The following is a 13,661-nucleotide window of genomic DNA, read 5'->3' as shown; positions in this document are numbered from 1 at the left end:
ACGGGGGTGCTGGCTCAGGGCAGGTGGAGTCCCTCCAGCAGGCACAGTGCCTTTGCATGCTCCAGCTCCCAAGCGCCGAGAGCTCTGCCCCTCTCGGGAGCTGATAGCGCAGTGGAGCATTGAGGGCACATGGGTCCCTGTCATTCAAGGGTGCGGTTTCATGTCTTTGGGTGGACTTGACAAGCACACAGGGCTGGTGCTTCCATGGACACCTGCACCTCAGTGAGAGACGCTGCTTACACATCAGGGCCGGTGAAATTGGGAGCTTTTTGCACTAGGAGACATTTTTTAGCATTTTTCACAGGCACTTTTATGTGAACAGCCTCATTTTACCTCTTCATTTTACCCTGTCATAGGAATCATTATCATCCCCACTTCACTGGGGAAAAATCAAATCAAAGAAGTTAAGTGCCTTGTCCAAGAGCATAGAGTCAGAAAATAAAAGACTGTCTCAGAATAGGGGTGATTGTGGCAGACACAGAAGGAAGAGACCAGGAGGCAGAAAACTCGTCTGGTCTTACCTCGCAAACCCCAGCTGCTTGGAATAATAAACAGAGTGAAACTGACTGCTTACCTAAGGTTCTGCATGTTAACTGTAATCTCGGAAAGCAGGTACTGTTAGTCCCACTTTCAGATGAGAAACGTGAGGCTCAGAAAGGTCAGATTTGCATTTAAATCTAACTCTAAGCCTTGTGCTTTCCCCTGCATACACTTGAAGTTGCTGGAGAATATTTCTAGGAGACACTTCCATCTCCAAATGTAATTCATGTTTCCATCTGTGTTTTAGTGATCCATACAGCCCCAAAGTGACAAAAAAAGAAAAAAAAAGTTAACCATACAAGGCTTGCCACTGACTAGATTTCCTAAACTGGACATGTTACACTCGAATTGATGCTGGGTTTCTCTGGATGCTTTCCTAGTCAATGGAGTCTCCCCAGAGCCTGCCCTTATTCCCTGGCACCACCCCCAGCACATGCGTGGTACACAGCAGTGGACATTCAACAAACGTGAGGTGAGGGAATGCGTGGGTCAGGGCTGAGGGAGCTGGTTAATCCTGCAGAGCCCGTGGCACCTACCGAGAGGCAGTTGTGCAGGTGAAGTATGGGCTGCCTCCCCCTAGACTCTCCAGAGAAGTCCTCCCAAGCCAAGCTTAGAGCCCTCTGTCTTTCCACATCTTCACTTTCCTGACCTGCGTGGAGAGACTGTGCAGCCATTATGGGTGTGGAGAATCCGCCTCTCCCAGGCATGGCTCCAGGGATGAGAGGATCCACCCCAATCCCAAAGACACCTTGGGGAGCCAGGGAAGTGACCCCCCTCCATTTCCCTTCCAAGGTCCTGGTTAGTGGTGAAGATGCAGTGTAAAAGCCCCAGTATCGACAGCATAAAATGTAATTTATCATCCTCTCCTAGCTATAAATCAAGACAAAAAGGTAAGGGAATCCTACATGCTCTTATTTCCTAAGTGAAATAAAGTACTTTATCATTTACCTAAAGAGGCTGACACAGCCTTGGGGGTTCCCCAGACTGGAACCTGCTCAGAGAAAGGGGTCCCTCCCTGACTTATAGACTTGTAGACAGAGACATCATCATTAAATAGCTTCATTAACAGTTTTTTCAAGTGTTTTATTTCTAAATATTACAACATGAAAGACATATTTCAAAGTCAGATGATTATCTATAACCCATATAGAAAATTTCATCCTTGCGTGCTCCGATCCCCGGATATACATATTTATATCCTTCTGATCATTGTATAGATATGTTGATTCCATTTTCACCCAGCCTACCAAATTGTTTCCTCTTTTCTACAGGTTCTATAATTTACTTTTCAATTGTTCCATATTATTCCATCTCCACAAAATTATACTTCAATTGTTTTATGTCAATGTACCACAGTTTAATAAACCATTTCTTCTAAAACTAGACAATTACATTGCTTCCAATTTTAACTATTTTAAATAGTGCTGCAGAAGACATCTTAGATTGCTGTTTGCTTCTGATTAATCATTTCCTTATAGCAAATTTCAAGAAGCCGAATTACAGAACAGTGACATAATGCTTTCTATAATGGCTCTGTGGTTTTACAGTGCCACCACAATCAGGAGTGCCCATTTCACCACGACATATCCAGAATAGGGAATTATTTTCAGAGGTTTGTATTTTTTTATTTTTTGCTCCTTTAGTTAGGTATAAGGTGATACAGTGGAGCTATTTCCATTGGCCATGATGAGAGGTATTATTCTGAGAACAGAAGAGCAATGGAGAACATTTAAAACTGCTGTCCTCCTTCATTTTTCCCCAGGCCTTCCCCAAATAGGGAGCAGTGCTGACTGCCTCCAGGTGCTTTAGTGTCCAGGCTGGTGAGAGGCTTACAGAGGTGGGCAGTGCCCACGCACACAGTGGTCCCTCCCTCTCCAGTGCTTCCCCCAACACTTTCCCCAAGAAAGCAGAGGCCCCGCTCCAGTAACAGACAGCTCACACAGGCACTGGACTCATAGCCGATGTCTCTGCATTCCCAGTCCACACACCTGGGTCCCCAGCCTGCATGCTCTGGAGTTGTCCTGTCCCTGGCAGTCAGAACTTAGCCAGTAGACAGAGGTCATTCTGGGAAGACTACCAGAAAGTGCCTGTCAAGGCCTCTGCTTTCCTCTCTTCTTTTAGACAGTTTTCACTTCCCTAATTAGCCCCTAAAGTGACCCCAGCCTTCTTCCATGGGTCACATCCATCAGGTTGGTGCCATGTTAGGATCCATGGAGCACAAATGGGAATCTGCAGCTAAACTTTTAATTATTGTGACCAGGCCAGGTGAAAACTTTGAAAAATGGTGCTCAACCTCATTGACTCAAATGAGTGAGTGGTGGACAGTCCTGAGGGTGGACGTTTGCCACTAGATGCGGGGAGTAGTCAGGTTTCAGAGAACCACCTCTGCACTTCTCAGGCTGATTTCAGAGGACAGCAGGCACATGTGTGCGTGCCAGCTCTCATACCAGGCTTACCTGGCAGCTGCTGGGACAGTTGTAATGGAAACCACACTGCCACCAGCAGCAGCAGGCCAGGGATCCCAGTGTGCCTGGGAGGCATCCCTAGTCCCCCAGGAACATGTCCATGGGGAGCAAGGCCTCTGGCCAGGTCGGGACACATAACCATCCATCAGCCAAGCCAGACCCTCCTAGGCCAACCTGAGAGCCAAGACTGAGGCCCCGAGTTCCCGGCTGCTGGGCAGCCAGACTGGATATGAATGTGGATCCTTTGGACTTGAAAAGTCAAATCCTCTAAACTATGACCTGACCTCCCTGCCTTCTTCCCAGTTTAGTTTCCAGGGGGCACATGTGTTTCTGAGGTTCCCCTAGTATGATGCTCACATTTGAGCATGCATGAAATTCTCTGGACAGCTTGTGAAAACCCAGCTTTTGGGGCCCCATTCCCAGAGTTTCTGATTCAGCAGACCTGGGAGGGGCCCAAGAATGTACGTTTCTGACAAGTTCCCAGATGATATTTGTACCATTGGTTGGGATACCACACATGACAAACCAGCACCCTTGCATCTTAATAGTGGTGTGTGCTGCTTCAGACTGCAAGATAACATGGGAGGGCAGAGAGCATGAGGATGTTACTGGGGTCTCCGCTTGAGTATAATAAAAAGGACTACTGACTCTCCCCATCTGTATTTCAACCCTGGAAAGGGACGGTTCTGAGAAGCCAGCCACAGACCCGTGAATACACATGCGCACGCATGCACACACACATACACGCATGCACACACACATACACACACACACCCCTGACACATGTTGGAGTCACTGGATCACTCTGAATCTCTGTTCTCTCATCTGGGGCCCAACAGTAAAAGGGGAGAGTGGGGTATCTCCCCGAGTAACTGGATTAAGGGCCCCTCTCATAACCTGCACTCTCCCCCCTTGTCCCCAGGCCTTGTACGGACACACACAGGCTGTCACATGCCTGGCGGCATCAGTCACCTTCAACGTCCTGGTGAGTGGCTCGCAAGACTGCACGTGCATCCTGTGGGACCTGGACCACCTCACCCATGTCGCCCGCCTGCCTGCCCACAGGGAGGGCATATCTGCTGTTGCCATCAGTGACGTCTCGGTGAGGCTCTTCTTTCTCAATGTCTGTGTCCTCAACATGTCTAATGATTCTTCATGGTGACATGGTGGACAGTCCCCTGAGAAAAAACCCGGGCGCAAAGACCACCCCAGAGTGTATGGAGGCCCCAAATATGTGGGACATTCTCTACACAGGCAGAGTGGTGCCATCAACAATCTCAATTTTGGTCTCGATTTTATTTTTTGCTTCTTTATTTTTTTCCCCTCAAGGAGGTGGGCTGGTGGGAGGTGTCTGTTCTGACATGAGCATCGGGGAGTTGGGGAAGCAAGTTGAATTTGGTGAGGGATCTTCTGGGTTTGATTGACTGATCCAGCCAGTTGACTGCAAATCAGTGTGAGCTTGGCAAACACCTCTGGTCTCCAAGTCAGGAAACACCTCTGGCTGTCCCTCCATTTCTGGCACCTGTCAGGAAGTGCACCATGTGTGTGTGTATGTGTTTGTGTATGAGAGATAGAATAATATATATACTGTGTATATACATATATGCATGTATGTATACCAGTGTGGAGCTTTACACTGGAATCCCCATCATAGAATATGGGGTTTTCTGAGGCTCTGCATCTGCTGATAGAAAACCTGAGGGGCCTGGAGCATGCATAGACTGAGCAGTTGTATCATAGGAGGAGAAAGAGGTCATGGATGGAGGAGACTTCTGGTGCTAACTGTGGCTGAAAGTGGTGCTCCAAATGGGCTTCAATCCAGGAAGAATATTAGATGGGCAAAAAGAGGATGGATGGATAGGTGGTTGGGCAGATGGAGGGATGAATGTGTGGATAGATGGAGGGTGGGTAGGTAGATGGATGGATGTTGGCTGAATGGATGAATGGGTGGATATAATAGGGAAAGCACCATGTTCTGATATGGAAGAAAATAAATTCATAAGGAATTATGTCCCCAGCCCTTAGAGAAGACTGATATCAGGATAACAACTTGTTTGACCCACCGTGTCCTGGAGCTGACTGAGTTCATGAAGTGCTGGCTGGGTGCTGAGCAGAGATGTATCAGACAGGGTCCCTGGCCTCAGGCAGACTCCACCAAACGATTCAGGAAGGGACGTGATGGAGCTCAGCCCAGGGCACTGTAGAGGGGCCTGGAGCTCCCAACATCCCTTCTGTGGTCAGGGCAAGGTTCAAAGCCTTAGCCCCAGATGGCTCTTGGGGTCCTTGGTGGGTCATTGGTGACAGTGACCACAACTCTACTGGACACGAGATAGACAAGCAGTTAAGGAATGAACACTCCAGACATACACATTTCAGGAGATGCAATGGGCAAATTTCTCCTCAGAAATTCCCCCCAAGGGGACCTTGCCCTATTTTATGAACTACATGCAGTCATTCAAGCCCCTGTTTCCTGCCCTCCACCAGGGGTCATCCAAAGCTGCTTCACAGGGACAGGGCTGGCCAGCCAGGTGTAGACCCCATGTCTGGGCCTGGGATGGTACCCTGGCTAGGTCTTCTATGCCAGTCAGTATGTTGCCAGGGAGAGTGCTGTGGGAGGAGTCCAAAGGCTGAGCCAGTCAGCTTGTGCTGGGGACAGCAGTATCCAAATGCCTGATTTCAGTGTGAAGAGAACCAGGAAGGCACCGTTGTGTGAAAACACAGCAGGCCTGTGAGTCACCTGGGAAGAAGTGGATGTCTTAGGAGGTCTGGGAGTGCCTTGGTTAGTCTTCAGAGGACGGCAGGTGGAGGGTGCTTGGGTGTGCAAGCTGAGTGACCAGACAGACAGACAGGCAGTGATCCCAACCTGAAGTGAAGCCCGCTCTCACTGCTGCAGGGCACCATCGTCTCCTGTGCGGGAGCCCACTTGTCCCTGTGGGATGTCAACGGACAACCACTGGCCAGCATTACCACGGCCTGGGGCCCAGAAGGAGCCATAACCTGCTGCTACGTGGTGGAGGGGCCAGCGTGGGACACAAGCCATGTCATCATCACCGGAAGTCAGGATGGCATGGTCCGGGTAGGTATGCCTTGGGTGGAAGAAGGCATGCTACAAGAAATGTGTTCATCTCCATTCTGTCCACTTCCTCTAAGAGTCAAATCTGCAGACCGCATTTAAACATTCCAGACCAGGTCCCCACAGCATGTGAGGGCAAAGGCAAGGGTTTTTTTTAATATTAATATAATACATAAAATTTTATACACACATATACTTCAACAATTAAAAAATACTTATTGTCACAAGTTATGAAAGCTGAATGGTCAAATGCATCAGAATATAATTCAGTACTGACAAGAGACATATAGGCCATGCTTTCATCCATTCACCCACTGGTCTATTCATCCATCCATTAATCCATCTACCCATCCAGCTACTTATCTCTCTATCTACTTCTATCCATTTACTATTCCATTCATCCATCCACCCTTTCATTATTGCATTCATCCTTCCATCTACTCATCAGCCCACTTATTTGTCCCTCCAGCTATCCATCCGCCTAACATTCATTGAACTCTGGCTATGTACCAAGCACCTCATACATAAGGGATCCAAAGATTAATGATAAACAGGTCCTTGTCCTCCAGATGTCATATTCTAGAAAAAAAAGATGAACAGAAAATGTACATATGTGTTTCATGCTATGACTGGGACAATCAGAGTGCCATGTATGCTCTGAGGAAGGCCTTGGGAAGAGAAACCATCAAGAAACCAAGAAGACAATAAAGGAGAAACATTGAGGAGGGAGGAATAATGTGGAAAGAGCAAAACACAGGTGATTTTTCTGAGACTGACAGCAAGGAGGGGGGAATGAATAAGATGAGGAAGAGTTAAGAGCTTTACTCAAGAAACTGTCATTTGAATTCCACAATTTTTGAAAGGAAGTGTCAGTTGCATGCCTCGAGGTATTCTAGAAAATGCTCTTCGAATTCTACATGCATTTGTGAAAGCTCCGTGTGGGCCAGCCAGCATGGCTGCAACGAAGCCCTATCCTCCAGGAGCCTCCATTCCCAAAGTCTGAGAATCATCACAGAGGTGATGCTTCAGGAAGCAGAATGAATAACAGGGTGGGGGCCAAGTGGAGAGTGGATTTATTTCCAGCAGAGGAGGTGGCATTTCAGCCGAGCCCTGAGGATGAGGAGACGTCAGGGCATACAGAGAAGGCCATGCAGGCTGAGGGGTCAGGGTGCGTGGACAGGAGAGACGACGCTGAGGAGAGCCCTCTGGGAAGTCCCCTTGCAGGGCCTCATCTGTGGACTAGAGGAGCACAGGGTCTCTACAGAGGGAAGGGCGTCCTGGGCTGGCTAAAACACGAGGAGATCATGAGGGTCAGGGCTGGGAGGGTCGTGGTCTGTCCTGTGCATCAGTCAGAGGAGCCCGGGGTGGCTGGGGGCAGCTGCATTTCCTTCATGGGCCCCCAGAGCAGGAGCGTGAGTCTGCCAGGCGCCCTGCCCTTGTCCACTCAGCGCACTAACTGAGCTCCCGGGAAGGCCCAGCGCTGGGCTAGACCCGGTGCGGCGCTCACAGAAGCCCGCAAGTGGAGGCCGCTCATTGTCCTGCGGGAAAGAAAGTTCAGGCTTAGCAAGTGAGATGCCATGTGTGGTCAGCCTGAGGGCACTCACGACAGACCTGGCACCGTACATAGGGGACGGGAAGCCGTGCTGCTTAGTGATAAAGGGAGGCCTCTGGGAATGGTGGTAGACAGACAAGTGGGCACTAGCTAAGTAAAATGACATTGAGCTGACTGCTGAGTCTCGTCCCTGCAGATACGGGGTCAGGCTAAGTGCCCTATGACCCAGGGTTGGGGAGGGAACTCATCCCGTCTACATCCTTCTACAGCTGCCAAACTTCCCTGCAGGCAAACTGAAGCCTAAACAGGCTTTTATCCTGAGAATATGTCAACATCAGAAGTGAAAGGGGGCCATGCGCCCCTTCCCTCAGGGTCCCCCAGGTGTGGAGGAAAGGACGGGCCCCGAGCCTGCAGACAGGTTCGTTGCCCCAGCCCATGGCATGTTCTCTATTCTGGACAGATCTGGAAGACTGAAGATGTGAAGATGTCTGTTCCCGGGCAGGCAGCGCCAGAGGAACCTTGGGCTCCATCATCTCCAAGCCCCAGAGGTAACTGCTATGCTCCTGGTTCCCGGGAGCACCCTTGCCTCGCTCAGCCCTCCCTCCCCTCTTCTCTCCTCTGTTGAGGGCTGCAGCTCCAGCCAGGCTGCAGAGATCAGGGAAGACAGTGAGTTTCTTGGGGTATTGACAGATCTCAGGTCAGGAGCACAGTTTTCTGTGAGCTGCTGGTGGAGTATGAATCCATGTTTGGAAGCCCCACTGAGGCCCAGCCTCACCCTTCAGGGACCGGCTGGCTCTGGGAGGCTCCTCGGGCATGTGAACAGTGCTGGTGGTGGTTGTCAGGGGTTCCCGAGCTCTGGGGGGGGCCACACCCAGCTGAGCTTGGCTTGATGCTATCCATCTTCCTGGGTGACTCTTAAATGCCAAACTCCCCAGCTCAGGACCTGGGTCCATCCAACTGGCCACTGACCTGAACTGCCAGGCTGCAGACAGGAGCAGGGGTGGCTTAGCTGCGTCTCCGGGGAGAGGAAATGGTTCCATCGGCCCCATTCTGCCCTGTTGTCCCTGACTCAACATCCCCCACTCACCACGGCAAGTTCCTCAAAGTAGGTCTGAGGGTGGTCTGCACCAGCATGGCCCAGGAGGCTCATGAAACATTTAGAGGTGGGTCCTAACCTCAAGGAAAAGATTGGAGAAGGATAGAGTTCCCGTATCTAACAAGTCCCCAGGTGACTGCTGGTATCAGCAGAGTAAAAGAACCGCCACTCCGCAGCAGAGCCCTCTTTGGGGGGTAGCCTTTGGGCCTGGAGTAAGATGATCTGTTCTCACTTCTGTCACCATGGCCTCTGGCATCAGCACCACCAGGGCCACCGTCACAGAGCCGTGAGGGGCAGAGCCGACCGGGAGCAGTTTCCACCATTCACTCTTCCCGCGTGTTCTCTTATTTCTCACGGCAACCCCATGAGGAAGATACTGCGGTGATACCTGGGTGAGAAGAGAACTGAGGCACGGAGCAGTTCAGCAACTTGCCTGAAGTGACCCGAAGCCATTGCTACTATAGTTCTCATTTCTGCCCCCAGACTAGACACGCCCACTGCCAGAGCACGCTTCTTGGCCAGGGCCAGACCATCCAGGATGAGCGCAAACACAAACCTCACTCCTGGGGGTCCTGCATGGCCTCACTCTTGTCATCATGGGTTCTTCTGGTTCGTTCTGCATCCCGGGACCCATGATCAACCACTAGAGAGAATGTTCCAGATTGTGAAGGCTTGTCTTCTACAGGGAGTAGCCATTTTTAGTTCATTTCTAATATGTGCTCCACACTTCCTTGATTCATTTAGTCACTGATTCATGGACTCTTCATCCACACAAGCAGACATGGACATTGGCTGAGCCCCTGCTAGGTCCTAGAATCTACATGGGAATCCCTTCCTTCAACATAATGCCATCAGACGATGCCCTTGTCAACAACCTAGACTGACCTAGAATGGTGACCTTACAAGAATCTACAGCCACTGGGGATTCAGTTCACTGGTCCTAAGATCTCTAGGGTCCTTTGGGACCACAGTGAATCAGCCCATCACAGTGTAAAAAGAGTCCTGTGCATTCTTAGGAGCTCACAGTTCTTCTTTGGAGGACAGGGGCCAAAGTCTCTCCCCTGCCCATGAATTCTTATTCTCCCCCTGCTCATGAAGTGTTCTGTGGCACACCAGTGTGAGAGCACGCCACCTCGGTCTTGGACTCAGCTGACCACTTCTGAAGCTACTGAGCTCTGATAAGCTAAAGGCATTAGTTCAGCCCATGGTTGATAAGTGGGTGCCCGAGCCAGAATGTTAGCTGAGTGGGTAGGTAGATGGATGAAGGGACAGATGGACAAAGGGCATCTCAGAGCCATTCCATTGGTTCTGGAAGTGCTAGTGGATTTTCGGTTTCTACTCAGGATCGACAAGGTTGTGCTCATTGGGAAGGGGGTCTAGTGAGATGAGAAGCAAGATGAAAATCAGGAAACACAAGTTCTAGACCCAGCTCTGTCTTCTGCAACCTCTTCGGTCCTCAGTTTCCCTCTCTGTCAATAGAGGTGCTTCCTGTACCTCCTAACTTGTAGGAAGCAGATGACAGAAAAGTAATACCATAGACAAAGATCTCCTCGACAAAACGTGGGTCATGATTATCATTTTCTCAGATTACTAGGAGACTTTCCCCTAACACACTGGCCGATTATACGAGGGGACTACCTGATGGTGTCAGGCAGACAGGAGCCTCACACCCATTTCCTTCCTCTGCTATTTGTCCTAACCAGCCTGAGGTCACCATTGCCAAGTAGAATTAATTGCTCTGCTTGTGGTTACAGTTCAAAGGAGGATTTGGATAAAATGACACAAGGGCACAGACATAGTCATAAAAATCAGGTGAGGCCGCTGCTTAGAGTTAGCAAATCCATGTGCAGGTTTACAAACCTAAGCCACTGGAGGGCTCGCTGTCCTCATAATATTGCTTATAACTGTTTTGTTGGAAGGGGACTAGTCCTCGGCTTGACACAAGAGACGCATGTCTCTTGGTGTGTATATTATTGCATTCCTTGAATACCTTGAGAGGCAAGAAAAGAGTTCTTTGAGGGTACTGAGGATATGAGGGTTGCTGCATTTGTGTGCAGATGTCATCTAATTTCTGCCTGGAATTCATTTATTTGTCATTTGCAGCCAAGACCAACCCAGTGGAGTCCAATTTACTTTAGGAATCACTCCGTAGGTTTGGGCTCAATCCGGTACACAAAAAGTCCTTGGGAAAAGCTTGGTTTGGGAACTTATGCACAAACACAAAACACATGTGCATTTCCTGGGGCACAGAGCTGTCTGTCACCCTGGGTCAGCTGGGACAGCTGCGTCGCTACTGCCCTGACTGCAACCAAGTGACCTCGTAGTGGTGGACCCAACTGATGTCTCTCCACCTCACCCTCCACAAAGGAGTCACCGTCTGTCCCCATATACAGTCATTAAAATGAGTGAAGTAGCAATCATTGAGTTCTATTTTTTGAAAACAAACATTCTCAGCATTTAATTATTGGTCATGGCATGAGCGGATTTAGGTAAGTTGATAATGCCGACTTTATGTAATTTATTTTTACTAGGCAATTACAGGCTGCGTTACATCCTGGCAGCAAGGTATTGTGGGGTATCTTATTAAGCATAAAGCCAGTAAACACTGATGAACAATTTTGCTGAACTAGGCATGCAATTTAGAAAGCAATAATACACAAATCCAATTTGGTACACAATGGATACCGCAGCACGTCAGCACATGTAACTATCACAGCCTGCAAATTAAATTGGGACGGCCCTTTTTGCAACAGCACAGGCCAAGATTAAATATATTTTCCCCCTCAATTTAACAAGTTGCTGACCACAAATATAAATATATTTGTATGTGTTTGCAGCCCTGTGTGTGGATGTACACATGCATGTGTGTTAAACCGCTCGGGTTTTCTAACTATCCCCTTGCACGTTCCTCATAGTTCACCGATGGGAGAAGAATCTTGCCCTTTGCAGAGAACTGGATGTCAGCGTGGCTTTGACAGGGAAACCCAGCAAGGCCAGCTCTGCAGTGACAGCTCTGGCCGTGTCCAGGTAACAACAAGCTGGCTGCTCCAAGCCTCCAGCAGAGGGCGCTATGCTGCCCCTAGGAAGCCCTGGCTGTTGTACTCAGGACACTCGGCCCTAGGAGGTGGACTCACGACAAGGACCCAGGAACCCGGGGGGCCCCAGCATGTACAGTAGCAAGACGGCCATGTAGGGCCTAGGAAATGGTTCTTAACACACATATTCTTGCTCTTTCTTTCTCCCTCTCACTCTCTTGAATGTCTATGAATTCACAGAGAAATCCAGAAAGTAAAAGTATATTGACTTGTAATTTTATCCTAAAGAGGGACTTTTTTCCTGAGGCCCCTTGATGATTGTAACGTTTGGTATGATGGTTTTCCTACATTATAGAAAATGCCTTTCAAGGGCTCGAAGCCAACGTGGAATGGACGGGTGTCAGATACTACCCTTGCAGCATTGTTTTATTCTTTACAATTACTCGATGGTGGAACTTAGAATCATTAGCCTGTTCTAAACACTAGGCGTGTTAGTCTCAGGGGACCAGATCTTCAGGAGCCCTGTCCTTCTCCCCTCCTGCCCTGGAGTGGGGCACCCAAGTTCTGCCGTGGTGGGAAGGCCAGACTGAGGCAGGGTGGCTTAGGGTGGGGCGTATGGGAAGGGACAGAAGGCCCTGAGCCTTCTGTCCTTTGCTGGAGAACTTGCCCTACCTTCTGCCTACTGGCCTGGCTGCATAGCTCAAAGGATAGGAGATACTCCCAAAGATGCTGAAGGGAAAATGTCAGGGTCTTGCCCTGTTCCCCAGAGCCCCAGCATCTGGGAGCGTCCCCTCAGTGCTTCCAAAGCCATAACTCTCCTAGGTCAGAGCTCTCCCTGAGTCACAAGACTCTCCCCTGCTTCAGGTGGAGGCCAGGTGCAGGCTCTCCTGGGGTCCTGGCCTGAACCCCCTCCCCCATGTCGTAATGTCCTGCATGCAGTCTGGGGTAAGCAGGGTGCACAGGTTTGCTCTAATATTCCTCTTTATTTGTTCTCTTCCCAAGAAACCAGACCAAACTCCTGGTTGGTGATGAGAAGGGAAGAATATTCTGCTGGTCCGCAGAAGGGTAGGAGGCAGGAGCCGGTGGAGGCTCTGGCATGGCAGCCATGTGACCCAACAGGCAGCAGGACCAAGCGGAGGGCTCAGACGCAGCACTTGGGATGCAAAAGAAACCCGCAGGACCTCCCTTCCAACAGGTCCCCAAAGAGGAGGCCACAGGCCGCTGGAGCTCCATACCCTGAACTTTGGCCTTGGATCACACACGGATGTGAATCAGTAAAACAGATACACATGTGCATCGGGACCCGTAAGCAGCATGCTGGAGACTGTGGCTCACGGGTGCCAACCAGCACTCGCAATTACACAGCTCACCTTTCAAAGGGCTTATTGAACTGAAAAAACATTGGGCTGCTTCCTGGAAACTAGTGGGAAATATGGTATTGTTATTTTATTAAAACAACTATTTTCCAAATAGAAGAGGGCTCTTGAATTTAAAATTGCCAGCCTTTCCCACTGAGGTGTTTGTGGCTCCACACTTAGAAAGGCAGAAAGGCCTCAGGGATGCACAGCCCACTTCTGGAGTGTTCTTCAGCCCTCCATTTCCCTCAGTGGAATCAGAGGAATCTTGTGGTCTTGCTCTCTGTACAGGGGACCTTGGGGAGCAGGAGATCACATTCAGGAGGCCCAGCTTCCATGACTGGGCTCAGAACATAGACACGATGGCTGCCCACCGCAAGCATAAGCAAGTCAGCTGGGAGGACGCACCCTGCCTGGGGTGCCTGCCCCTACTCTGCACGCCACAGTGGGTCTTGGCTGGGCTCGGGCTTAGCAGGCTTTTCTGGGGACCTGTCTTTACAAGGTCAAGGGCCCCAGTTCACATACTGGTTTTAAGCTGCAGCTTA

The 13,661-nt window shown here is 49.8% G+C and overlaps 1 protein-coding gene across 1 annotated transcript in view; it reads left to right on the top strand.

The window, feature by feature from the left end:
- Window positions 1-13,233, top strand: part of WDFY4 (WDFY family member 4) — a 251,632-nt gene extending 238,399 nt beyond the window's left edge. The window contains 5 exon segments of the mRNA XM_043476353.1: window positions 3,928-4,107; window positions 5,899-6,081; window positions 8,091-8,178; window positions 11,642-11,753; window positions 12,764-13,233. Of these exon segments, the coding sequence (XP_043332288.1) occupies window positions 3,928-4,107; window positions 5,899-6,081; window positions 8,091-8,178; window positions 11,642-11,753; window positions 12,764-12,830 (630 nt within the window). The 3' untranslated portion in view covers window positions 12,831-13,233.
- The last annotated feature ends 428 nt before the right edge of the window (window positions 13,234-13,661 follow it).

The sequence above is a fragment of the Cervus canadensis genome, chromosome 8, assembly GCF_019320065.1.
Source record: "Cervus canadensis isolate Bull #8, Minnesota chromosome 8, ASM1932006v1, whole genome shotgun sequence".
In the NCBI taxonomy this organism is placed as follows: domain Eukaryota; kingdom Metazoa; phylum Chordata; class Mammalia; order Artiodactyla; family Cervidae; genus Cervus; species Cervus canadensis.
Note: the sequence above shows the minus strand (reverse complement) of the source record. Positions and strands in the feature narration are given on the sequence as shown.